The 27451-nt window shown below is 35.5% G+C and overlaps 1 protein-coding gene across 1 annotated transcript in view; it reads right to left on the bottom strand.

The window, feature by feature from the left end:
* The window catches only part of CLOCK (clock circadian regulator), a 63384-nt gene that overhangs the window by 10875 nt on the left and 25058 nt on the right, over nucleotides 1-27451 (bottom strand). The window contains exons 4-19 of the mRNA XM_066548425.1: nucleotides 24270-24380; nucleotides 21965-22055; nucleotides 20230-20289; nucleotides 19678-19826; nucleotides 15474-15565; nucleotides 14074-14163; nucleotides 12659-12779; nucleotides 10967-11080; nucleotides 8429-8547; nucleotides 4622-4704; nucleotides 4306-4412; nucleotides 3708-3855; nucleotides 3426-3501; nucleotides 2400-2541; nucleotides 1933-2033; nucleotides 941-1030 (exon numbers count right to left, since the gene is read on the bottom strand). Coding sequence (XP_066404522.1) covers nucleotides 941-1030; nucleotides 1933-2033; nucleotides 2400-2541; nucleotides 3426-3501; nucleotides 3708-3855; nucleotides 4306-4412; nucleotides 4622-4704; nucleotides 8429-8547; nucleotides 10967-11080; nucleotides 12659-12779; nucleotides 14074-14163; nucleotides 15474-15565; nucleotides 19678-19826; nucleotides 20230-20289; nucleotides 21965-22011 — 1539 coding nt within the window. The 5' untranslated portion in view covers nucleotides 22012-22055; nucleotides 24270-24380. The remainder of the gene's footprint in view (nucleotides 1-940; nucleotides 1031-1932; nucleotides 2034-2399; nucleotides 2542-3425; nucleotides 3502-3707; nucleotides 3856-4305; nucleotides 4413-4621; nucleotides 4705-8428; nucleotides 8548-10966; nucleotides 11081-12658; nucleotides 12780-14073; nucleotides 14164-15473; nucleotides 15566-19677; nucleotides 19827-20229; nucleotides 20290-21964; nucleotides 22056-24269; nucleotides 24381-27451) is intronic.

Below are 27451 nucleotides of genomic sequence, written 5' to 3'. Positions count from 1 at the left end.
ACTGGTGTCCAAATCACAAACATATGTGTATGTGCGTGTCTAGCCTTAGTAATTTACATGGTACTGTAGATGTGAAAGCTCTCTCATGTTAAAAATTATAATTGTGCCAGTTTAGAAAAAAAGATTCACCCAGAGCTAAAACATACAAATAACTTGGGAAAATACCCTCAGTCACAAAAAGCTGAAGGCTGAGCCCATAGAGAAACTATTAGCCACTTCTGTTTTTCCTCAGACATCTGCTATAGGCCCCAAGTCAGTATATCAAAATGTTACACTGACTTGGGGCCTATAGCAGATGTCTGAGGAATATATCCTGTTCTTATTACACAGAAGCATTTCACAGACCAAGCAGCCTTGTGTTATAAGCATATGCCTGAAAGCTGCCAGCCGCATTGATGAATTTTTAAATTCATGCCCTAAAATATTTTAGCTTTAACTGTTTTTATATCTATGTTGCTAATGCACAAGGCTGAAAACTATATCCATACAAATAACAGGAAGAAAAAACTAAAGCAAAAGTGTCAAATTACAGAATTTGCTCATTTCAAGAGAATAATTTGGCACCAAAGGACTCAATTTCTTTGCCTACGGATCCAGCCTATCCAGATCCCTCTGCAGAGACTCCTTGCCCTCCAGCAGATCAACACTCTCACCCAACTGGATGTCATCTGCAAACTCACTGATGGTGACCTCAATCCCTTTGTCCATATCAATAAATATATTAAACTGGACTGGCCCCAGTACTGAGCCCTCTGGAACCCCACTTGTGACTGGCTGCCAGGTGGACATAACTCCATTCACCACCACTCTCTGGGCCTGGCCATCCAAACTGTTTTTTTCTCAGTGAACAGTGCATCCACCCAAGCCACAGGCAGCCCATTACTGCAGGAGAACAAGACTGTTTAAAAAATAGCAAACAATAAATTGAGTTAATCCATACCTGAGTCATTCCAGACTGGAGCTGTAAAGTTGCAGGCTGAGATATTGCTGGCTGTGTTACTGGTTGTCCAAGAGACTGTGAGCTTAAAGACTAGGATTAAAAAAATTGTTCCATAATCATAAGAGAATGAACTTCATATTTGACATGAAGTATTTCTTTAAAGAGTCAAATTCAAAACAGCATTATATGAACATATAATACAAACTAGTAAATTGTTTCCTGAAATATCTAACCTTAGTTATTAGAGAATTAAGAAAACAAAAGCAATTGATTATCTACATAATATATATATAATTTTTCTACTGCTAAAAATATATATAAGCAGAAAAACAGAAATTACAACAAGAACTATTTCAGAAGTCTCAATTTCAACAAGTTTGGAAGTTGACACCTTTGATTTATTCTTAAACTAATGATTTTTAGAAATATTATATATTATATTTCTATATTAATAGAAATCTAGGTATATTAATATATAATATTGTAATGCATATTTAATAAGCATTCTGTTTATGAAGTGAATGTATTAGTTCAACAGGAAAACATGCACCAAGTACATGAGGCATGACAATTTCTCATACTACCAAGATTTCAGAAAGGATATGGAAGTATTCACTAATATTCTTAGTCATAGATTTGTTTGAGTTCTCTACGGGGACACACATAGCATTACACTGGCAATTTTACACGTATATATGTGTGTATTAAAAATCCAGAATCATAGAAAGAAGTTCTGTGTGAATGAAAGCAGAGATTCATTCACATTCTTTTAAATCCTAATGACAAAACCTAAATACATATATGCTTAATTATTGTATTCCTTTAAATTCTACTACACCAATACCGATGATGCAATTCCTAAGACGCTTATTCCAAGAAAAACTCTTAAAGTTTAAACTATGTTTTTAGAAGAAATAAAGCTTATATGGATTTAATAATAGCTTTTAAAGGTGAACTCCACTCTAAAGTACAACATTCCTCTCTGAAGTTACCTGACTGCTCAGAGATGATCTTCTTTGCGCAGTCTTTTCATGACCAGATAAGCCTTGCCTTGGAGGAGTGCTAGTGTCCACTGTCATTTTAGTTGGTGTTGCTGACAATGTTGAGAGATAGAACAAAAAGAAACATCTTAACTGCTATCTCAATTCTGTAATGCAACAATCTAATTACAGGAAGCTTTTAATGAATAAAAAAACTGTAAAGGCTTGGACTCATTTTTCCCCCTGACTATCCACCAGTCTGATGGATTGAAATAGGGTGTACTAGTGTCTGATATTGTACTCTAGAAGTAAAAGTCTTTTTCAGAGTAGTCTGCAGATCTCTGAACCATCACAAAGGGTATTTTCACCTGCACACTTTTCATAAAATGATTATTAACTGCCAGTTACGCATTTAATAAAATTAAGTAGAGAAAGCCCTCCTAAGGAAAGCAATTTTGTTTTCAATAGTTGGTGCTTACATGAATGATCCGATACTGCAGTATGTGAAGATTTTCTTGAACTCCTGGAGGAAGCAGAAGGTGTGGGGCTGGTATCAAACCTTTCCAGTGCTTCTTTGAGACTCACTGTGTTTATGTGATTGTCAGACCCAGAGTCCTGACTCTGAAGAGACACACATAAAAAACCAATAATTTATCTAATCCAGCACAATGCATATTTCTGTTAGAAAATATCTCAGACCTTTTTGTTTCTAATCAACCCCCTCACACAGGTGACCATGCAGAAGCAGTCACCTGTTTGATGGCTGTAAGCTCTGTTTCCATTTGAGGCTTTTATCCTTGGAAGCCAAAGCTATATAAGCCCAGAAACCAAAATGCATGCAGACTTAGGCCACAAACTGACTACTGAGCTGAGCTCCTTCTGTAGCCACTCGTTTCACTCTGAACAACAGTGTAATGAGTGAACTGCTTATTCTTTTGAGAAAGGATGAGTTTGTTCCATTAGGAGCACTGACAGATTAAACTTGTGAAACTGCCAAAGGAAAACATTTCTGAACTGTCAGAGTAAAACATGTCAGGTCATCTCCACAAGCTGATAAGACTCATTGAGCTTCCAAGGACATTAATTCAAGACAAATTTTGTATACTTTTAAGAAGTTAGATAGAGTCACACAATTAAACAGCTTCTACTTTCCTATTGTGAATTCCTTCTTGGTGTGTTGATCTTGGTTTTCAGATTATGGGTACATCCAGTAAGGGAGACCATTTTTTTAGAAATCTTACACTGCAGAAATCAGATCTTAATAAAAACTTATGGGTGTTATAACTGTTATAACTACATGCACATTTATTCCTGAAAAGATAAGGGTGTTACAGGCAGAGTTAAACACTCTTTCTAGACTTCCTTGATAATTTTCCATAGTCACATTATTTAGAGATCAAATATTTACTTTCCTGGGGGATAAAACACTATTTGCTGCGATATATTTGCTTGCATATTTTGTTTAGTATGTGAAGATGTAAAATAAGATTATATAAAATACTCACTTTATCTGCTGTTATCTCTGGGAGAGATTCCTCAATACCAAGTTCTCGTCGTCTTTCTGCTCTAACTTCTGCATAACTAGAAGAACAAACCAAAGATAACTACGATATCATGGGATGATTTAAAAAATACACCTCAAAGACCAAACTCCTCAAAACCATCTTGCTTATAAAGTGTCTCAAGAAGTTCTCCAGTGATTCTTCACACTGCTATAATTTCTCTACCTCCAAAATACCATCAAGATAGCTCCCATACCACTAGGATTACTTTAAGAAATAACCTACCTTACAACAGTGTGCGTACAGACAATAAACTCTGGCCTGGAATTCCACTGGTGATACGTGATGTAGTAGTGAGTTTGCAGCCAAATCCATTGCTGTCCCTTTGTAAGGAATCTGTAGTAACATGACTTCCCTTTCCCATATTGCATCACTGTAAAGATGAAGAATAAAGTTTACTGTCTTGCCAGGTTGTAAATACTCCAATTACATTAAAAGAACATTATTTGCCAGGTTCATATAGCCCAAACCCATGTCTAAATCCAGGATTAAGACAATGACCAAGAACAGGTTCAAAAATTTTCCACCAGCTTTTGCACTTATTCAACATTATAAAGCCTTTTAAATGCCATTGGAAGAACTGGAAAAGTATTAGTCATAGAGCTGTGCACTCCAGTTTACCACAATGAAACCCCAGAATTGTAAGAGAAAGTTATATCTGTTTTGTAGTTCTGTATCAAAAGAAAAGAAGATATGGAACAGCAGTATAATAATGTCAAACAAATGGGAATAAAGACACTTCATTCAAAATATCACAAAATTTCACCAGAACAAGTGATCAATTTAACAACTTTGCTCCTTTTAGTGACTTGGTTGTACTCACAATGCTCATGACATTTTGCCAGATTATCTAGATCATCCACATGATAATAATCATAGCCTGATGTTCCCAAAACTTCAAATGGAAGATAACCTATTATCGGAGGTGCCCTAATTAATAAAAAAAAAATAATGTTATTTTCACACACATCTCTAACAAATCAGAATTAATTATATAAGCTTTCTTGTTTACCGTATATGCTCCAAAGAAAATTAAAAAATTAAACCAAACACAAGCTATGAGCAGTTAATGCAGATTAGTGAACTCCAAATACTACAGCCACCACTGTGATTCAGCTCCTACACAGAAGGAACTGCACCTGTGATCCAAGAATAGGAACTTCCATTCTAAGCTGTGTCTAGATGTGAACTCTTCGTTGGGTTCTTCAACAGTGCACATTTCCTAAAAAGGAAAAAAATAAGAATCTCTTAAAACTGCTCTATTCTAGTACCTAAGCTCTTTCAAAATTCAGACATACCTAAAGTTAGTAGATAATTCCACAATAGTTATAATGTTATTTTTAGACAGCTTCCTTGGTTTTGCTTGTTTAGATGCACAGTACTGAGGTAGAATCTAATCTGAATCTAATCTCAACTGTGCCAAGCTGACGCTTGGTTGATTTAAATGGACTAACCATGTCATGAGAATAAACTCAAATGGAATATCTACAAACACAGTAGTACAAGAAGAAATCCATAGTTCCTGCAGTTATGCTTTTAAATTGTAACACTCAAAAGAAGAGATTAAACATTCCCACCAGTCTGATTATAGTCTGTCTTTTTAATGGGTAAAACCCAACATTAGTAAAATGGTCTCATTACTCGGAGTTTAGGAATATGATTCTTCCCTTTAGTGAACACAAAGTACTCTAAATCCTTTGAGTGCACAGACATGTACTACAAATAACATACTATTCTTATGTTTAGAACTCATGAAAAGTAAGAGAACAGCTGTATTTCCATTACAACAGAATCTTAAGGTATTCTGCACATAATTCTAAATGTATTCCACTCAAATGTATTCAAACAACTTCAGCTGACTTCTACTGTCAACATCTACTGTCCCCTTCAAGAAAGGTAAATATGCCCCACTGAGTATTGTGCCTCATGCAGAGACAGTCACAACACCACGCACCCCAAGCCAACCAATTCCTTTGCAAACTCCTCTAGTACTGCCTTATGAGAAGGAAGATGGCTGATACACACCTCAAAGAATTACATTAAAATTAAGAGGTAAGTCTTTTGGACACCTGCACACATTTGTCATTTGCAGGAGCTTGCAATGGCATTTCCAGTGCCAGGAGCACACTGGAATCTATTGATGATCAGGTAAAAGAGTTTCTTAAACTGCAACGTGGAAGCTGCTGCTACACTGACATAATACTCATAACAAGTGTGGAGAGACAAGCACACTGCTGCCCTGAAAACATCTGTAACTAAAGTAGTTCTGCAGAAAAATACAGCAGAAGACCAACAGAGGGACCACCTTTCTTTTCATTCTTTCAAGTTATAATCCAAGGAGTTTAATTGCATATTTTACAGTTTTTTAAATAGATCTAAGTTTTCTTCCTATAAAAGGAAAAAGTGACCATATCTAGGCAATGTTTTTCCCTCACATTCATCACTGTAAAATCTAAAGACAATGACTTAGAAAATGATGGAACGATGGATGAATTAGATGGAGGCACTGAACTTAACAACTCTGGGCACAAATTTATGACTGCTGATGTTAACTCCAGACAGCAAGACTTAAGCTTCAAACCTGAAACTACCCCTAGAACCCAAAGCTCATCTACTTTCCTAAAATTACAGCATTTAATAAAGCACCACTCAAACTAAGAGAAATGACAGAGCAAGAGTATATCCTTGAGATATACCTTTGATTTGTTGCTTATTTTGATCTAAATATTTTGGCACAAGTCAAAACAAAAGTAAAAATCACTGAATGCAGGCAGTAAAACCACAGTAAAAACATAATGGTTAGAGAGGAAATGGCAGCAGGTTAGTATCTAATTATTCAATGCATTTATATTATTAATTTGCAGATATTCCACTGTAAAATACCCCTGGGCAGAAGCCAGCTTGTTCAACAAGGCGTCTTGTTGAAGTTGTCAACAAGGCATCTAGAAAAGAAAGGACTTTCATTTGTAACAAAAAGTATTCTGGTAAAATCCTTTTGGCTGGATTAATCCTGCCTTCTTGATAGAAGGCAATCATCAACTAGCCAAAATGCAAGACAAATGTTTTAAAGAATGTGTACAACCAAATGCCTTCACTAGGGAGCAAAATTTGTGAGATGTTTTGTTGCAGAAGTGGTAGAGTCATATGCATAAAATAAAAACGTGAACTTAAAGGTGCAAAAAGCATTCCATATCCTGAGAAATTATATTTGAGAAAAAAAAAATCTGGAACCATATGCCAACTGAAAGAAAGAGAGTAAATGACAGATGAGCAGAAATGTTCTACCTTAAATAAGGCAAGTATTGAAACACACATCTCCTTACTGGCTGCATCACACATTTGTTAGTGAAGTTACTGGGATCATAAAATTCCTGACAGACACTAATTTGCTTAAGTCTAGTCAATGCTAGCCTCAATAATAACAGAAGGTATCAAGTCTTTAATGTAAGTCTTCTTCTTTAATGTGAGTCTTCTTCTTTAATGTAAATCTTCAAAAGATTTCCCAAATAAACAGCATCGGTTTAAAGTCTCAGGAGGATCTTAAAAATTTTATAACATGGAAGCTTCCTTGGGCACACAGGGCTCAGAGGTTCAAGTACAGGAATGAAACTTTGGCCACAGAATAATCTGTAAGGCTTTAGCCTGCAGGAGACTGAGACACTTGAAGATCATAAATGGATCTTCCTCAGCTTCCAGAAGTAGGAAACATAAAAGTTTTACTATGAACTGTCATACTTTAAAAGACAAAAGCAATTGCAAATGTCAGGTTGGTCTTTTTTTCCACAATTATTTCATGAAGTAAAAATCCCACATATAACATATCTACCAACTGTAGGCATAACAGGAAGAATATTTTTTAGACCTGCATGGAAAGAAAAGTGTCACATGACAGATTTCCATAGCTTCAGAAAGAATAAACTTTCTCTGGCATAGAGTCTGGAGACACAAAATTCCTATTCAGCGTGACAGAACTGAGGAGGTTTATATGATTTCTCCACAGGCTTCCTACTATGCTTTTGAAGTGCAAAGTATATAAACCATGTCTTCAGAAGCTACCACCAACAGTCTTAAACTCAAGACATCAGTGTTTTAAACTTAAGAGGCAGAATGTTTAAATGTTCAGAGTTCTTGTACTACAGACTACTACAGTAGTTTAACATCGGGCCACATACATTTCATGGCATTACTTTACAGCTGAATTGCAAAAACAAATGTCACATAGCAAACTATGTGAACCTTGATTCATGCATTTGTATGAAACATATAATTGGAATCACAATCACAGACTATACTGTACTTTATCCTGAGTATTTATTTTGACTGGTTCTGGAGAGAAACAGGATTATACTTATTGAACTACAAGTATCATATGCATTCAATTCTAAACTTGGAAAGGCAGCTTCACATGGTACATTAGCAGCTAAGCAAAACGGTAGGTTTAAACTACTGAGTTTCTGAATAACTGCACTGAAACAAAAGACTTCTATTATCCCAAACCTAACTCTTCATTACTGACAAGTAATGTAAGCTTTCATTAAGCCCTCCGAGATTTACTTGTGTCAAACTGCAGAAAGACCACCAGCAACAAAAAATTCACATCCAAGTTTCAACTAAAATCAATCATTTCTCCAGTGAAAGTGGAATCTCAATGTAATCTTTCATATTAAGTTCATCTTGCTAAATTATATTCCTGTGGACTTAGAAATTTATTTCATGCATATTTCTCTTTTATGTTACTATTTAAAATTAGTGTTCACCACAACTTTTTTTGATACTTTGCATAAAACTTAGTTTATTTGAAGTAAGAAACAGACACTTTCAGTTTCATATAACAGGATTCCTTACAGTTTTCATTAGTATTTCAAATGTTGTGTGCATTCTCTCTGAAGTTTTCCCATTCAGAGTCCATTTAAGAATGATATAAAAGTGATTTCATTTGTACATACCTTGATAAATTGAGGTGTAGCTAATCTAACTGTGGCTACAAAGCAAACTTTCTCTTCATATGAAGGCCGGTGTGATCTCTGAATAGTTCCTTCAAAACCATTGTGCGCTGAGTTGGGAACTGCGGGCAGACAGAGGAGATGACAACACACATGACAGTGTAAGTATGGAGGAAAATGGCAGTAATATCAGAAGATAAGTGGCCCAATATCTGTGGTTTGCTTGTAACTTAACAGGCATTAAGAAAAATGCTCCATATCTAGACTTACATGCACAGGAATAGTACCACAGTAGTAGGAGTAGTTACATAGTAGTAATGGGAACATGACCATCAAGTAACTTTCCCAAAGAACTAGAACTACCACTAATACAATATTATTGCTGACAGAGCATTTTTAAGGAACTAGTAACAGTTCTAATCCTTGCTAACTGGTAAAAATCACTGGATTACACATTACGAAAAATATCTTTATATTTTGGCTATTATTTTCTTTTGAACTCTGAGGTAAGTATTTCTTTTCTAGACCTTCTATCACATTTAAGCAACACATGCTGATGACATACCGAGTAACAGAAGAATCAAAGGCACAATTATGGAAGTGAAAGAATCAGGATACTGAGCTGGGAACAAATTCCACTTATTGAATCATAGAGATGGAATCAAAAGGAGGCAAATGATGGACTAGACCTCAAAACAGAGTAACCTTATCTTTCATTTCCAGCAGTTACCAATTTAGTTTATATTTACTAAGGTCTAGAGATGGTGATTTCAAATCACTTTGAAGGCTTTCCAAAGCCCCAATGGTTTTAATTCAGCTCTAGATTAGAACTCCTACTGAACTTTCTTCATGCAATTTCATCTCACAGCTCCTTGCTCTTTCTATCAGAAAGAAAACAGGCAGTTTCTTTTATTTTTTTCTTAGCCTTTGTCCTTTGTTCTTCAGAGTTTATCTTGCCTTGTGCTAAGTGTACAGTGGGATTATTTCATGTGATTTAGACTATATTTTAGAAAGGCTTTTGCATTTTCTCAGCTTGGTGGCTGGTCAAGGTGATATGGTCTTGCTCAGTTTACATTCCACAGTAACTCCTTTTCCTAAAGGACTTCTATGTAACTGGTTGCAACTATCCCTGTTCATATAGTTTGATATTCCTAAATGTAGTAACTTGCATGATTTCTTAGTCAATTTTTCTGGGTTTTTTGCCCAAACTAATTTCTTTTCTAATTTGGGGATGAACTCTTCTGTCGATTTTGGTGGATTATTTCATAACTGCAAACTATGTTCAATTGTTCATAACATTAATGAAAATCCTGATCAAATCCAGACTACACTTTGATGGTGAACACTGGTTAACCTTTTCAATCAGTTCCTGCAGCTACCTTCCAGCAATTTCAATTAACAAGGGCTTCCCTTACATGTTTGTGCGAAGAGAATATGATAACAAAAACACGTATTGAAAGTCCATCATTGTTTGTGCTTTGTCCTCTTATCCACACAGTGTGTTACTCTTTGGTAGAGGAAGCTGAACTGATTTGATGCTATTTCTACCTGAAAAATCCACAGTGATTGCCATTCAATTCCCTGCTAGCTTCCTGAAATTCATATATAGTTAAATTATTTTTTCCAGAGTATTTCCAAATATTGAATTGCAACCAATAGGTCTGCAGTTTCCCAACTCCTCATTCCAGGACTAGCATGATATTCGGCTTTTTCAGGACTGTTTCTTGTGTCTCCTATAATATTACAGAACTGCATTTGCATTAAGACCCAACCTCTTCTCATTTTGTGAAACACTGGTATCAGATAAAAAACCCCACAGATTTATTTACAACATGCTGGTTTTCATAATATTTTTGGGTGAGCTTTCTAAGAATCTACTACTGACCACACTGCAGAACCCACTTGGACAAATAAACAGGCTTCTCAAGTAAATAGTCAGCACAACCTGGCCAAACAGATTAGAGATGCAGTACAGAGAAAGAATATTATACATAGCTAATAAAAATAATTTCAGTGGAAGGGAGTAGGAACTCAATGCAGAAAACTGTAGGGCCCACCCACTCACCTGAGTGGTAATTCCTGTCAAGTGAAGCGCAGAACTGAAATGGGGGGAAAACCTACATTTTCCTTCTCAGTTGCCTGTGTAATGAGAACTGCAGGTACTCAGTACCACAGATCTTCAAGTTAGTCACCTGCTTAAATATGGCTTATGCTGAACTAAATTCAGATTCTTTATGTTAAAGCATTTCCTTAAATTTCTCTTACATTCTTGTGAACAATGCTTTACAGAATACTAGTTTTCCTTAATTTAAAGCATTAACCACATTTACTACATTTTGCATTCAAATACACAGACCTGTAATACATGATAGGCAGTTTTTCTTCTTTTTCATTACACCAATATAGAAGTAACAAAACTGCTTCAAGATCTTCTTTTGAAAGCCTGATTTTAGTTCACCTACATTTGGCACCATGGTCCCAAGCCAGTTTAGCTGTGGAGCTGCCTACATTTTCCATTCCAACACTGCTGAAATTACTTACCATGATTCAAACACTTGAAATTTCCTATAAATTTTACATATTCATATGTAGGTTGCTCTTTTGGATCTATTGTTCCTCGCAGCATATGGCAACAGAATTCTAGCTGATTTTTTGCTAGGAAAAAAAAATAAACAAAGTAATAGGCTATATGATTGATGAAGCACACATGCAACACGAAATGAAATGCAGGAATAATTAAGCTGAATACAATTGAAATACTGTAAGTGTAGTGATTACAGCTAGCTACAGTAATGCCTTGGAGTGGCTACCTAGAACAGGCTAGACAAGAATAAAAGAATAAAGTGGGTATTTATAAAAGGCCTTCAAACAGGTACACCTTGGGCAGTCAGAAGCCTTCCAGAGGATACACCCAAGATGGACAATGGTCACGAGTTTTTCAGACAACATACATTTGGTCCATTTACATATAAGGGGTTAATCCTCCAATTACAGCTTCAGGTAATGAAGTCATATACCCCCAGTTTGCTTCCCCCCCCCCTCCAGTTCACTTTTCTTTACAATTTTTGGGGCCTGAGACTGTAGGGTGTTCTTGAATCTCAGGTCTAGACGGATTGTTTTGTCTGACCAATAGTTAACTAACACTTTATATGGAGTTTAGAGTTATGCACTAGTGCCATACAGGATTTGAAAAATATAAAGGGTAAAATCATAAGGCATCAACATTGGCTGCTTTTAACCAGCATGACAGTAACTAATCTAAAGAACTCCTTTAGATTTTGTGCACAAAGGGCTTGAATATTAGTGGCATGAAAACCTCTGAGACCTAGAGCTGTATTAAAGAAAATGCCCTGAACTTAAGTTCACTAAAGCACACGCTCCCAAACTCCATTAGGCTGCCATGTATTTATACTTGCCAACTGCTAAAACTGTCTAAATAGAAGCTCTGTAAACAATATGAACATTTCTGTCACACAGGAAATTTATAGACTGAAAGGCAACATAACTTTGAAAATCCTACTCTAGAGCAGGGGTGACACAAAGTAACACTTCTGTTCTTCAGGGCTGAAGTATATGTGTCTGCTTAAATAACACTGGAAAAACTGATCCTGTATAATTCCAAGTAGATAGTTTTAACACAACCACTGTACTGGTTTTATCTGGGATAGGGTTAAGTTTCTACACAGCAGCTCACATAGTGCCCTGTTTTGGATTTTGACTAGAACAGTGCTGCTAAGACTGGGATGTGTCCATTACTGCACAGCAGCCCTTCCACAGTGCAAACGCCTTCTCTTTATCTGACTCTGATCCGCTAGTGGGGAGGCTGGGGGTGCACCAGCAGCTGGGAGGGGACACAGCAGGGAGAGCTGAATGAAGGGATATTCCACATTGTATGGCATGTGCTCAGCAATAAAAGCTGGGGAAAGGAGGAAGGGGAAGACATCTGGGTTTATGGCATTTGTCCTCCCAAGTAATCACTGTACATGACATAGCCCTGCATTCCTAGAGATGGCTGAACAACTGCCTACTGAAGAGATGGAGCAAACTAATTCCTTATTTTGCTTTGCTTGTGCAGACAGCTTTTGACTTCACCTGTTAATCTGCCTTTATCACAACCCAAAAGTTTGGTCACTTTTACTCTTCTGATTCTTTGTCCGTCGAACTGAGAGGAGTGAGTGAGTGGCTGTGTGGGGCTGAGCTGCCTACAGGGGTTAGCCAAAAATAACTACTTACATTTTAAATATTCCGGTGTCAAGGAATCACTTTCCAGCAGATGAGAAGACAATATTTTATAAATTTCTGAATGTTCCCCCTCTGGGATAAAATTAAATACACTCTGATCCACAAGATCAGACTGAAAGAAAAATATTTAGTAAGCATTAATTCAAGATGTACAATGTCACAAAGCCTACTATTTTAATACAAAACAATGCCACAGTTCATTACTGACTCAACAAAGCCACCTGCTGGAATACATATTAGTACTTCCCAAGGAAAAAAAACCTCACTCTGATATGCCTGCCCCATGGGGAGTGGTAAATGAATTCCTGGCTTTGACTCACTTGCATACACGGCTTTTGCTTTACCTATTAAACTGTCTTTACCTCAGCCCATGAGTTTTCTCACTTTTACCCTTCCAACTGCCTCCCCCATCCCACTGAGGGGTGATGAGTGAGCTGCTGGGTGAGCATGAGTTGCCAGTTACTGCATTTTATAATCAATTCCACAGCTATGGACACAAAACTGTGAACAGCAGGAATGGATGCAGCAAAACTGAACAACTACTACATGCATTAATGCATTTGGTTAAGTATTCAAAAAAAGGAATCATAAAATGTATGTTGAGAATTCATGAATCACAACTTAACGCCAGAAACAAATGTGTTTCTGAGAACCTGGCAAATTCTACTAAAAGAAAAACTAAAAATCACAATTACCTGCATGTTTTTAAAAATTCTCAGACTGTTATCATGCATACCTTAAGAGAATTTATTTTGTCTCTTACCACAGTAAGGCAACTCGCCTTTAAACAGAATTTGTCCTTCTCTTCTAGAAAAGCACTCAATTTATCTCATCAATTGCTCACAGTAATTAATTTGCCTCACTTCAGAGTAACATTATTCAAAGGTAACTTTAAAAACTAGAATGTTACATGTACCAGTGAGCAATGACACCCAGATTAAAGATAAGTGAGTATGATAACCCAAAGTATATACTGACTTAAAAAGCAGAACCAGCACCAATGTATTTATCAGAGTGCTCTGACAAAAAAGAAGTAAAAAAGCAGTTAAAAAAATGCAATTATTTAGATCTTTCATAATACTCTTCTGATTCATGTAGAGGCTGTGAACTCTAAAGGGTCTCCTGCAATCAACTGTGCTAATTCAGTTACACTGAAACTGATGCTAGGCACTTCATAATCCTTTCTAACACAGTGCTGACTGCATTCTGCATTTCCAAAGGAAATGTTTAATATAGAAGTCAGACCAGTAGGAAGCAGGTGTGCTAAAGAAAAATCAGAAACATTAAAACAAAGCATATATCTGTCCTACAAAGCCAGAAAGGCCAACAATTAATTAGTACTCCTATCAGAACAGCAATCAACCACAGACAAACTGATATGTTACTGAAAGCAATTTGTTACTTACTGGCAAATGTTCAAGTAAGGGAGTTATACTTTCAGACACATATATTATATTTCCATCTGTCATAATTGCTAAAAAAAAACCATCAAGAGCCTGAAATTAAACATAATGGGCAGTTAAATAAAAAAGAAACAGAGCATACTAAAAATTTTAAGCTATATTCAATACAGAAAATAATACAGACCAATTTTACTTTAGTTTATTACAGAAATGGGAATGTAAAAATCCTTAATCTTATTTTTACACTAAAAGCATTACAATTTCCATACTGTTCTGTTGTTAAATAATCTGTGGTTTCAGAAGCAAGTACATATATAGACAGCCACTGTTTTCCCCAACTCCCACTCTGCCTTCCTGTTATTTTTAATTCCGTCACCATTTTAGACATCAGAAAGCTCATAAAAATGAGCTAGAGACAAATGCAAGAAGATGTGGGAAAACTATGAGAAGAACAAGTAAAACAGCCAGCAAAATCAATGAATTTTAGTATTTAAAAATCTCAATATTCCCAATCTCAAAGAAAGAAACTTGCAGTGAGATTTTATTGAAAACTTGTGAGATACAATATTGAATGCCTTATCTTCTACGGAACTCAAATTTCTTTCCTCTGAATACAACATGTTTCAGTTGAAAAGTACCAACCAAAGGATGACAGAACTGTATTTCTAAACAGGAAATTTTAAAGCTCACATCTTCGAAAAAACCTCTTATATCAGAGGATTCTTTAAAATATTTTTTGAATGCCAAAACCCTGAACTTTTTTTGTATCTGTGCATCAAAGCAAAGGTTTAACTATGGAATGAAAATAAAAAAAGTTTTTGTTAATTTGTAATATTTTTAACTATTATTAAAAATTGTTTCACTAACAAGATATAAATTACTTATGCTCATTTTAATGAAAAAATAGCTTATACCTAAAGTTTCTTTCTGTAGTTTTGCAACTAATCAAGTAATCTTCAGCAAAGTAACATTCTCACAAGTTTTGTAAAGCATAGCAAGTAAAGAAATTAAAACACTTACTTATTGCTCACAAGTTACATGGATATATTATGCCTTTTTCGTAATTAGGATTTTTAACTTATGCCTAATAATTTTTTCTCTAGTACCTTCCTTATGTTGATAATTTAAAATATCCACTTGGACAGTAAATACCTTAGTTTACGGACTTGCTCTGTTACTATGTTTATTTAATTGAAAATGTAGTTCAAAGAAAATCTGCTTTTCTGAAACATAATTCTGAAACTCTGAATACATAGGAATTTTGATGGTTTATCTTCATGAAAACATATAGTTACAACCCAAATATGAGAATAAAAAGGTATGCCATCAAACTGAAAAATTTCATAATGGAATGACTCCTGGTGAGGAATTATTCTACTGCCAAAAAACCAGAAATAATATACCTCTAACATTAACTGTGTGAACTCTTCATTACTAAGGAATGTTGGTTTCCAGTCCTGTCGAATTTCACTGGCGTCTGATTGTGCAGTAATTTCTACAATCAAACACATACACAGTGTAAGGATTAACACTTCTAAAAGCCATTTTTTCCCCTAAACTACATATACACAGTTAAGAAACAGAAGAAGTTCTCCAGTCTCCTCTGCTGTTCATTCATTACATGTAGATATTGCTCCTTAAAAAGAAAATAAATGTCTTCTCCTCTGTCATAATTAAATTTGTTTTCTCTTTCCTTCAACCAGTTTGTGCTGCAGCCCTGCCAGGCTTCAAGGTAATACTGAAGTAATGGACTTTGATAATGAAAAAATACTATGCTTTCCTCTGAGACTATAATAAAATGTTTTATTAAGAGTGTTGTTTACAAAGGTTTAGAAAGCCAAAATTCTTAATCTGTTTATGTAATTTAAATGGCTAATGCTCAAGTATCTTGGCAAATCTTGTCATTCTAACCCTTGCAAAAAAAAATTGTCATTGTTGTTTCTCTTCTTCCTGCTCTTTTCTGGTTAGACTTAAAAAAGAGTAGTTTTTCAACCAAGATTGTTAAGTGCTGCATGACAGACTCCACTCTAGAATTCCTGCCTGTTACAAACACACAGATGAACCTGGACATAAAAGTAGAGATTAAGCAGAGATTCCTGAAGGAGTTGAGAAGTATATAGATTAACTTCCATATACAGGTGAGAGAATCAACAGCTGCTAAGCAAAGCCTGACCCTGGGTTCTGCAAGTGATGCTTCCTTATCAACCACTAACCGGAACAACAAGAAGCGAGACCTCACAGTGCTTCAGTTTTGATGAATAACAAGGGCATCACAGAAGTGCTGGTTTTAAGAACAATCTTGGACAAGCAATTAAGTATTCAGACAAATCAAAAGAACCAAACCAATTTTTAAGGTTTTTGATTTTTAAAGGACAAATCTGCACAAAGATCATAAGCTAGAGTTTTTGTTAAGGTGGGTTAAAGAGCCAGAAAACCTGGAATTGAGTTAAAATATGCAAAGGGCTGGAGCAGTTTGTAATTTTGTTTACCACACCGAAGGGGAAAAACTTTATAAAAGAGCTTTAGACTTAACTAAAAGAACAGCAAACAAAAGCAATGTCATGCAAGAAACTGGACAAAAGTGGAAAGCTGCAAGAAGAGGTGAAAAAAACAACAAATAAGACTTTCCAATTATCAGATCTCACAAAACATAGAAATTAATCAGGCTCTTCCAATCTGTTTTGAAATGGCAGCACAAAGCAGAAAGAGTGGGCTGGAGAATAAATAAAACTTAAGCATAACTCCAAATGTAGCTTTTCAGTTAGCACAAAGATACTGAACACTGAAGGGCAAGTAAAAGGACACAAAAATGAAAAGCTCTACCACCAAAGTGGAGGCAAAATTCCAGGAACTTAGTGCACTCATTCCACAGAACACAGATAATGTTCACTTTAAACTGGGAAAGTCTGATTCACTGGCTCATTCTGGCCCTTATAACCATCCTACTTCAGAATTAAAAAGTCTGTCTTTTGCACTAGAATGGATTTATGCTGAATAAAAGCTGAAGTTCACGCCTCTAACACACCATTCTGATATACCACAAGTACAGGTGTTCTTTTATATTTTCCATCATTAGAGCAAGTATGACAGAGGCAAACAGAAAGCAACAGAAAGAATCTGTTTCACTTGGTACCTTCAGAGAAATACTTAGAAATTCTGTCAGAAGGTTGCACTCATAGATAAATGACAGTAGGGCCACATTCCTGAGCTACGTAACAAAAAGAGCATAACCAAACTTGCACATTAAACTTCAGTCTTCAAGTTCTGTATCTGAAGTATGTCTACACCAGCACTGAGAATTCTCTAAAGAAATTGCTAGCCAAGCCAAGATCTGTACCATTTCTCTTTGAGTTGTAGGAGTATCAGTCTACTACTTGCAATTATTCTACCTGCAGTTAAATTCCTCAGTATTTACTAATTCTAAAAAATTTCTTGTTTACAAATTCAAAGAAAGATGTCAGGCAGTATTAGTCAAAGAGAAGCTCCCAGTGATACAATTTCAGTGTATTTAGCCTCCTATATTTTCCCAGTGAGAAATCCACACTGGCCAACAACCAATTCAGCTAGTTCATCTGGAGCTGGTGCCAGAGTACCTAGCTTGGATAATGTGGAGATAGTCCAGAAAGAGCCAGAAGCAATGCAGTTAAATCCTGATGGCTGAACACAGTAGGATTTCAACCATAAAGCAGCTACTCAGTGCTGAACAATCCATTTATTGCTAGGTCATTCAGCTTTATTGTAACATATCCACGCACTTCAGAAGATAAAATATTCTTCTGAACTTTGCCAACACTTTGTCCAAAAACATTTTAATGTAAAATAGTGCACAGCAATGCTAGTAAGGACTGGCAGCCAGAGCTTTAGGGAACTTAATATGATATGTGCAGTCACACAGAGCTGCATTCTGTCACACCAAGTGAAGGACAGAAGTGCCATGCCTTAAAAGGCAACCATCTCCAGAGCTGCTTTTTGCCCCTTTATTAAAAATCAAATCTCAGAAAGCACTTTGAAGAAAAAAATAATATGACTGGTGCTGCTGGCTGGCTGGCACACATTTGTTCTGCATTCTATGTTTTGTGTCAGGAATCAGCAAGATAAAATAATTTTGAAACAGAACTGATTTTCACAAAGCCTTATTACCTAAATAACTAAATTTTACACAAGAGGGGCCTTCATACGGCTTTTATTTTTGTCATAAGACACAGGTATCTCAGAAAATTAAAACAGCACAATCAATATTTAATTGGAAAGGGACCCCCCAAATTTATGAATTCTCATATAAATGATACCCCCTCCTTTTTCATTTGAGTTATGTTTACAATTTTAATAGCAATATTCAGTACACATTTGGTGTTACTGGAAACACAACACTAATGGAAGAGACATGCTAGGGCATGGAAAAACATTTCTCATACCTTAAATTGACACATATATTATTGATAATTATATAACTATTCATCCACTTAATAGCTTTACTTATTTTATAACCTTATAGCTACTTCTTTTGACCCTACTGCTTTCTAGTCAGTATGTATTGCAAGAAATTATCCAAGGAAATTAAAGAATTAGCAAAGGAGTCCATTTTCTTCAGTTTTCATCTTATTTTTGGCAGTGTGAACCACAAGGTGCCATATTAAGAACAAGTGTAGGAGCAGGAACAGAGATATTTTTATATATATAATATCTAACAGCCACAAACAAGAATACACTTGGTGGAAGAATTTTTTTTCATGACAGAAATAACAACCTGTAATAAATTTCAGTACAACATATCTGGGTATATCCCACCATCAGCTGATGCAAACAGCCAGAGGAACAAAGCATAGCAAGGATGTTCAAGGATATTGATCATTCTGACATTTCACACGACCTTTAAATAACAACACACACACATACACTCAGTGGCTTATACATCCATGCATACATCTTAAAACTTTAAAAGTTTAGCTAATGTATTTGTAGTTTTTTTCCCAGCTAAAAGGAAAAAAAAATGCAAAAATGCCTACACTCCTGGTCTCTCTGCCCCAGTACTTCACTTTCTCTTGTCAAGCAACCAACTCAAAAACATTGCTGGAAACCACAATGCCCTACTGCCTTATCACCTTTGTTTAAGCAGCGAGGTGTGTAGGCACTTGAGATGACAAGAAGGAGCACTAACTTCTCTTGGACTAGCTTTTCAGTGATTTATCTTGCTTCATGTAGAACCCAGAGCAACAAATCAACTGTTCAAGTCAGGCTTATCTAAATAACCTAATAAGTATTTCCAGCAAGTACTTCCAGTCAAATGGATCGGCAGTTTTCCTGTGAAGCAAAACTTTTAACAACTTGCACCAACATCTGTCCAGAACAAAAAACTTTGTGGTTATTTCAAAAATAAATCTTCTCTTTGTGAAACAGATTTCATTGACAACTATGAGACAAAACAAATAGTCCTGGCTCTTACACAGTTATATCTCTGCTACCTAGATGATCTTAAGAATATCTTTCTCCAGAAGCGCTTCACAACTTTTTGACAAAATCCTTAAAGAAGCTGCAAAATTTTTAATATTTTTTGTAATAATGTATCACTTAAAAAATTAAGAATTTATAAATAAGATTTATTGTTACCTTTGTGCTTCCGTAAAAAGTCAATGCTCTTCTGCAGCACAGTGGATTTATCCATCTTCCGAGCATTACCTGGAAGCATGGAACCCAACTCTTTGATAAGCACATTAAACTGATCTCGACGTTTCTTTTCGGACTTGTTTCTAGACACTCTGAAAAGCAAATATGAAAATGTTTTATAAAAACTGTGAGACTTTCTTATAAGCTGTATACTACTTCCAGGTTCCTGAAGCAAACAGCTCCTTTAGAATTTCTGCTGTGATAACTGTCACAAAAACACCTACTCCATATCTCAGACAATATTTTTGAAGAATGGCTTCCTCCTCAAGGAACAGTGCAGTGAAGCCTTTGGAATAAAATATCCTTTTACAAAACACAAATAACTGAACCACAATTACAAATATACAATATACCTGAAAAATCACAGTAGAAGAAATGTTGTTGAGTAATACACTTATAATTAAGAGTAACCATTTTATTGTTTAGAAATCACACTGATAAGTTAAAGCCTAAAGTATAGAACCTTTCTTAGCTTTAAGTAACTTTGAAATTTACCTTTTTGCTTTATCTTTGTCATCTTCTTCCACCAGCCCATCAAAAATGCTTCCATCATTTCTGAAAGAAACAGAAAGAAATAAATGTTGGAGTGGAAATTCCTCTCCTTTAAAGTCCAATAACAAAGAAGGAGGAAGGGGAAAGAGCTGACTATTCACTATCATCATCTCCATTACATCAAGAAAGCAACTGTCTTACTGTGATGTCTCACAAGGACCATAATCAGTAACCTGAAGCTAAGTCTTCTATGTTCTGCTTGCACTTACTAAAGAAAAAGCAAAAAAAACTTCTATTTCTGACAGAACTGTTTCTCAAAAGAACTTACAGCCCTATACAAACACTTAATTGAACAATGCTTAAATATGGTTTTGTATCTTTTTGATTACTTGCATTACCTTACTCTTTTGAAAACACGGGAGAAGACATATGTGATTTATTTTTACTTACTAGCAATTTCCATTCCAATTACTGAATATGTATTTTTCTTGAATTCTGAAATACTATTAGTGGAAGAGTGCTAAGGAATATGTAATACTTCATCCACATATTTAATTCCATAAATACACAATTAATATCAATGTTAAACAGTAACTATTCATTGTATTTTCTTCCTCAATAAGTATCACATAACTTTCTTAGCTTGACAACTATCCATCTACTGCTAAAGAGGTGTTAAAATACCAAAATAAGAATGTGTTTTACTTTAAAGATGCCTCAGCATCCTTCCTACATTTCCTTTGTTTCACTTCCTTTCGCCTTGAAAGTGAAGTCAAAACTGTTCTTCTGTTTCCCAAAACTGCTGTATAATGGACTTTCACATGTTATTTCTCTAACTTCTCCCTGCTTTCAGCCTGTTTAGTGCTGTCCACACTGAGCTCTGTCTGTCTACCCTGAAATTTCTTATCCTAATGTTCCCTTCCCTTAAGCCAAGTAACTCTTCTACATTGCTTATCTCATCTCTCTGATTTATAAACCATCAGGCAATTTTACTGTACATTATGATAAGCAGTGATGTTAGGAAGTTACTATTTTGTATACTACTACATAAACATCAAGCTTGTAGAAGCAAGTCATATATTTAAAAGGCTGAAGCTTCAGTGAGATGCCACAGAATTTCACTAGAAAAACTGACAAGTTAAACAAGCATTATAGAAATTTTACCTTTTGCTTTTCTTCTTTTCTTTTAAATTGTGTTTAACTTGACACAAATTAGATGCAAGTTTCATTTCCCAAAGTCTCAAAAATGGTAATATACTGGATATTAAATACAGATGTTCACCTAAGCTGCTAAGAGAGTGCAGCTCAAGGAATCAAGCAGAAAACATACCTCAGCTATTACTTTTCCCTTGAAATAGGTTAGCAGGTCACTTTACTATCATCCACAGCAACACTAATCATTTAAATGTATTTGCTTTTCCTAATCAAAAACTGAAGTACTAAAAAATTAATAGTTCAAGTAAATGTTAAAAATCAGCTCAGCTTGCAGAGATGTTGTTCCAACGCTGAAAACAAGTAATGCATTTTAAGATTAACATCAGGCAATTGAAATCACTATTTCCAGTGACTACAAAATGACACATCTAGCAACTACCAAATTAACTTTCTCAAAAATAACCAAAACCTCACTCTTTAATTTTTGCATAAGTTAACATCTAAATGTACTAACTGTATTAAAAAATACTATTAAAGAACTGAACAGTAATTCTCCCAAAACTCTCCATATCTATTAACATACCTGTCTGCAATGGAGCTCATTTTATGGGTGCTTATGGTAAAAAACATAACATAGCACACTTTAGTCTTGTGGTAGACATTTGTACGCTTGCCTGTAAGAGAAGAAAAAAGATCAAAATGTGACTGAGGGAAAAAAAATGTGTTCTTTGTTAAAGCATACTGACATTTTCATTTGCTCCTAATCCTCCCCTCTCTTCCAGCCTTCTGCTCTGCCCTCCTACCTTCTCTAAAGCAGTCTCCATTACCAGCATAACCTGGGCCTTAATACCTCATTTTAAATGACAGAGTTCAAGAGAACATTATTAAGGCTGCAGTAAGTAAGTCTGTACTAAACCAATACAGACCACTTTATGACTCTGAATTCAGATATAGCTTTTAGTTTTTATTTGAACTTTTTCCTAAAGAACCCTCATAAGTTTGAGGGCTGAACAGATGTTAAATACACTTAGCAGTACGTTGTATTTAGAAATACTGCAAACAGAAAGCACTTAGTGCTTACAACTATAATTTATTCTTACTGTACTTTTTCTTGAGCACATTGTTATAACAGACATGTAAAAAGATAACAACAAGATACTGATTAGACTGTGATCTATGTACTGTGCGAAATTTAATCTGACCATATCTTAAAGCAGTCACTTACTCATGACAAGAAGTTTTTGGTTTTCCAGATGTGCATTTGACTTTGACTTAAGAATGTGAATGAAATATTAATAGTGAGAGAAGGAATACAACACAGGTTATGAAAAGGCTAAATTTAAATTCAAACATAAACCAATAGAATTAAACCTGTTTCTTTCATATGAAAAGTCAGTTTTCAGAGGCTGCTCAAATGGAGCAGCAGGATTGTAACATTGGCACTGATTAGGGAACAACTGTTTGCAACATGTTTTATAAGAGCTGAACTTGCTGATCTTCAGGAATTTTTAGCAGGCTACAAACTTAATAGTTAATTTAGTGACTCAATATTTTCTGAAAAAGATTTGTTTCTGAGAGTACTAAAACCAGTGGAACTTGCAGTGTCAATACCACAAGAAATACAGCAGCAAAAGCCTGAGGAGCGAACTAAGGAAGAAAGCTTGTGATTAACCAAACTATCTCTGCATCTACAACAGCCACATACTGTGTGGGTTTCCTTCACAAGAATAGCATTTTTCACCACAAAGTTTCATAACTGCAGCAGGAAAGTAAATGGGAGAGCTGTGTTGCAGCAGGATCTCTTTCAAAGCATATCACAAGGCATGCTGGTGTTTCTGCCCAAATGGCCCACTTCTTCAATTAGTACGGACCACCTCTGCCTTGCCTTCACCTCCAAAATCTAGTGCTATGAAGACACACTGGCAGCAAACCACTTCTTCCCTCCAATTCTTCCAAATAACAACTGCACTGGCCATACTGACAAAATAAATTCCCCAAATTACTTTGCCAAGTAACAGAGTTGTGGCATTTAAAACCAGCCATAAATGGCATGAGAAAAGTGAATTGTGAAGAAGTGTCTATTTCAATTTTTCACAAAAGTGCACAACAAGAGACAGGTTGCTCAGCAGTAAAAGCTAACTATTGTGACTGGCATGGAACTAAGTTTACAATCAAGACAAAAGCTATAAACTTGTTTTCATTTAGCTTACATGGTAAGCACTAATACAACTATGCACTAATTACACTTCTAGCTCTGTGTTAATTTTTATACAGAAATGGCATCTAAAATTATAGGGATCAAGAGCAACATGAAATTCTGTAAGACAAATTATACACTTTCCCTAATCTGCAAAAGAAAACCACCTGTACAGCTAAATACAGAAAACTTTTACTTGTGACATAAATGACATATTCACTATGCAGAATCAGAATTTAAAAGTCAGTATTTTTCACTTTAACAGAGCACTCAATTCCCAGAATTCAACAAAATCATTCATTACAATCTACAGATTCTATGTCAGAACCGACAACCTAGATCTGGTATCCAAGACAAATAGTTTAAAGTACTGAAAAGTACAGGAAATGCACCTGTAGCACACTGGTTTCTCACCTTTCAAGGTCTGACCCTTCTCTCTTTGCATCCAAATTTGCAAGACTCTGAACACTCTCAGTGCTTATACATGCCAAGGATAAGACTGCAGAGATAATGCCACCAAAACCAGTCAAGTTGAAAGCAAACACTAGGTAAATAAATGTCTATTTTCTAAGATTCAAACTCAGTCATGTTCTGGAGAGCAAAAGACACTACTTAACACTGCTACTCAGCCCATCAGTGTTGATAACTGAAAGCCATGGGAACCTTATCAATTATAAGAACACAGTTTTACCTTTTACACTTTGGGACTTGTTGAAGTATGAGGTTTAGGGATGAAACCTGGCTCCCGTGAAGAACAATGTGGAGTTAGAGGTATCCTCTTCAGCAGAAAATAAACTCCAAACTGTCAAAAAATAACAATGGAGAACTTGAAAATCAGTGAATTTAAAAATTATCTACTTCTTCATTTTATAATAAAGACAAGCAATTGTTTTAACGAGCATAATCTCTAAATGCAATATTCTGCTTATCAAAAATAGCTCAAGTATTTTACTATCTGAATTGACATTGCTTTAAAGTTCTTCTTGATAAGCAAGACATTCTGACACAGTTTTATCTTGGCTTTAAGCTATCACGTTATGCCTATATCTTCAGCCTTGATGTCCTTTTCACTTTTGAATTTGGTATCACTCATATCATCTACTTCTTCACATCCACTTACACTACCTTCAAAGTGTATTTATACACCATTATTTAAACATCTTTTCACTGAAGGTCTTATTAAGGTCTCTTCTGGCTTTCTGTGTTACATCTCCTCTCCAAGTCTCCAAAATTATTATTCTCAGGACTCCAGCAAGTGTAGAATGCTGCTGCTGTTCACAACTAGCAAAGTTGCCCAGTTGCATTATTGGTTCTTCCTCAAACACAGCCATTAACTCTTTGTTTAAAAATCCACTTCAAAATCAATTCCTAGAATGTATCACAAACTTGCTTCACAACTGAACTTCTTCCAAACAAGAACTCAGTACTGACATAAGTGATTGCCTACTTCCAGTCTCTTTATACCATTACATTTCATTTATAGTTACTTCCCTTGAACCATGCTACTTTCCACATTTTTAAGCTACATGAAATCAGTTTTTTTCCCTCTCCCTGTTTCTATCTGCCTTGCTTACTGTCCTGAAAATAAAACAAATTCACTACAACGTGTACTTCCTCCATTTCTAAAAAACGTTATTTTAAAGTATATTAAAACCTAAAAAGGAAGCTGGAACCTATAAACTAAGGTTATGCTACTTGTAAATTCATTGATGACTTTTATAGAAAACACCAGAATTATCACTTATTTGATTTAAAAAATTAAGAGTGCCTTCTCCTGCACCTAACAGAGGTTCTCAAGTGGTTAAAATGCAGATGCAAACATTAACATAGAAAGTTAAAGCATAGCAGAACAATCTGCCAACAGGAGAAAAACAATTACAATGTGATTCAATGAAGCCACTCATTCTTGCCTGGCCAAATAACCTGCTGGCCCATTGACCTACTTTTTTAGGTGTTTACAGCCTCCTCTCCTATTCTGTTTTGTTCCATTTGACAAGTGCAAACATTAATAGTGACAATGAGTCCCATGGAAGTCTGCAACATGAAACCAGTATTTTTAAACTGCTTGGAGTAGAACAACTCTGCCAACTCTCATCCAGTGCCTAACAGAGTTCTAATGATGAAAATTTTAGACCTCCTCTCTGCAGTATGTAGAGATGCATTTATTTTAAATCACAATTACACACTTAAGACAAACTCTACAGGTCCTAATCACAGAACCATCTTTTATAATTTCAAAAAGTGAGCTCTTACACATATTTCAAAAAGGGATTTTAAGAAAAGCAGGAGAGGAATACGCATATATCATAAAAGAAGACAAGTAAGCTTAAGTCAGACCAAAAGAGAAGCTAATCACAGTGGAAAAGCTTTTGTAGCCAAAACCACATAGATCTCTAACTCAGTAGAAATGGCATGCATGTGAAAGCCAGCAGAAAGGTTAAAACACCTACATGCCAGCACTGGCAGCCATAAGTCTTCAAAGGTCATCATTCTGTCTCCATAACTCATTAGTTTTTAGAAAAATATATTATGTGTGTCTGTCGCTTGACACTATGTGTTTTAAACACATTCAGGCATGTTTACCAACTTTTCTGTAACCAAGGTGGCTAGAAACTTACTATCTTAAAGGAAGATGAGGTCCTCAATCAAAAATCTTAGTTACTGCCATGGATGTGCAAACCATTACTACACAAAATTGCTCAATCTGTAGAAAAATTACAAAAACTAGCAATACTGCAAATTCTGCACGATGCTGACTTATCACTCACGGAAAGGCAATAAGTTATTGGGTCCCAAGTCATTGTTTGGCCAAATAAAAAAGGTTCTCAATAAGTTACAGGGTAAAAAGTCATAATACAACATAAAGTAATAAAGTTAACACCATCTGATAAAGAATTCCATTTTTTAGACTGAAAAAATTTCAGTACCTTCAGTCCAATTTTATTAACAATATTGGATTGCACATTGGTAATATTAAATATTGAAAACAAATTCAAAGATTGAACAAACTCTGAAATTACTGTACAGTCTTGCTAATGACAAATGTTCTGTCAGGATTGCACTGAAAAACGAGTGGGACAATGGTGAATGCATTGCCTGTATTTCATTTTGTACAGAGCCACTAAATGAAATCTCTATGTCTCCAGCACTTCACCATAATGGTAACACTGAAAAATATTTTTTAAGGAAGAATAAGTATTGCTCTTGTACTGTAAAAAATATTTTTGTACAAATGCCTTGATTTATGTCAAATTTATATCATGGCATACAAGTAATACTTAGATGATTTTGCAGATTACCACCCCCAGAAATAATGTGAGGTGGCTTGTATTATTAAGGCAAATAATTTTACACCGGGATTATCACAGGAAAAACATATGAAGCAATACAGTTTTCCAGCCCTACAGTTTCTTCAAATGGAGATTGATTAACTTCTTTAATACAATCTGATTTCTCTGCTATAATAAAATTTTGTCAGGGGAGTAAAATAGTTATTAAAATCGAGGATTAGCTGTAGAGAAGATCTTGTTTAAAGAATCAAAGCCACAGCACCTAGTGCCCTGCAGAGCTCTTAACACTGGTCACTCAGCAGGGTAAGAAAGACCAAGAGCAGAAACATCACACTGAGCAAACAGCTGAGCAGAACCTGACTCCCAGTGTAAGCACAGTGTCAGAAGCCCTGTTCATTACAGAGATTCTGAAGATAATTATAAACCTTCCTGACACTTCTTTCCACAAGCTTCTGATCACTTGGATAATGAATTTCTGGGGTTTTACTCTACTAGGACATCATATCTTAATTAGGACAAGCAGAGATCCAGCCATTATCTCCTGCCCAGAATAGAACATCACTATCATTCATATTGTCCATTT

Source organism: Molothrus aeneus, chromosome 4 (genome assembly GCF_037042795.1).
Source record: "Molothrus aeneus isolate 106 chromosome 4, BPBGC_Maene_1.0, whole genome shotgun sequence".
Lineage (NCBI taxonomy): Eukaryota > Metazoa > Chordata > Aves > Passeriformes > Icteridae > Molothrus > Molothrus aeneus.
The sequence above is the reverse complement of the archived record's forward strand: the minus strand, read 5'-3'. Positions and strand labels throughout refer to the sequence as shown.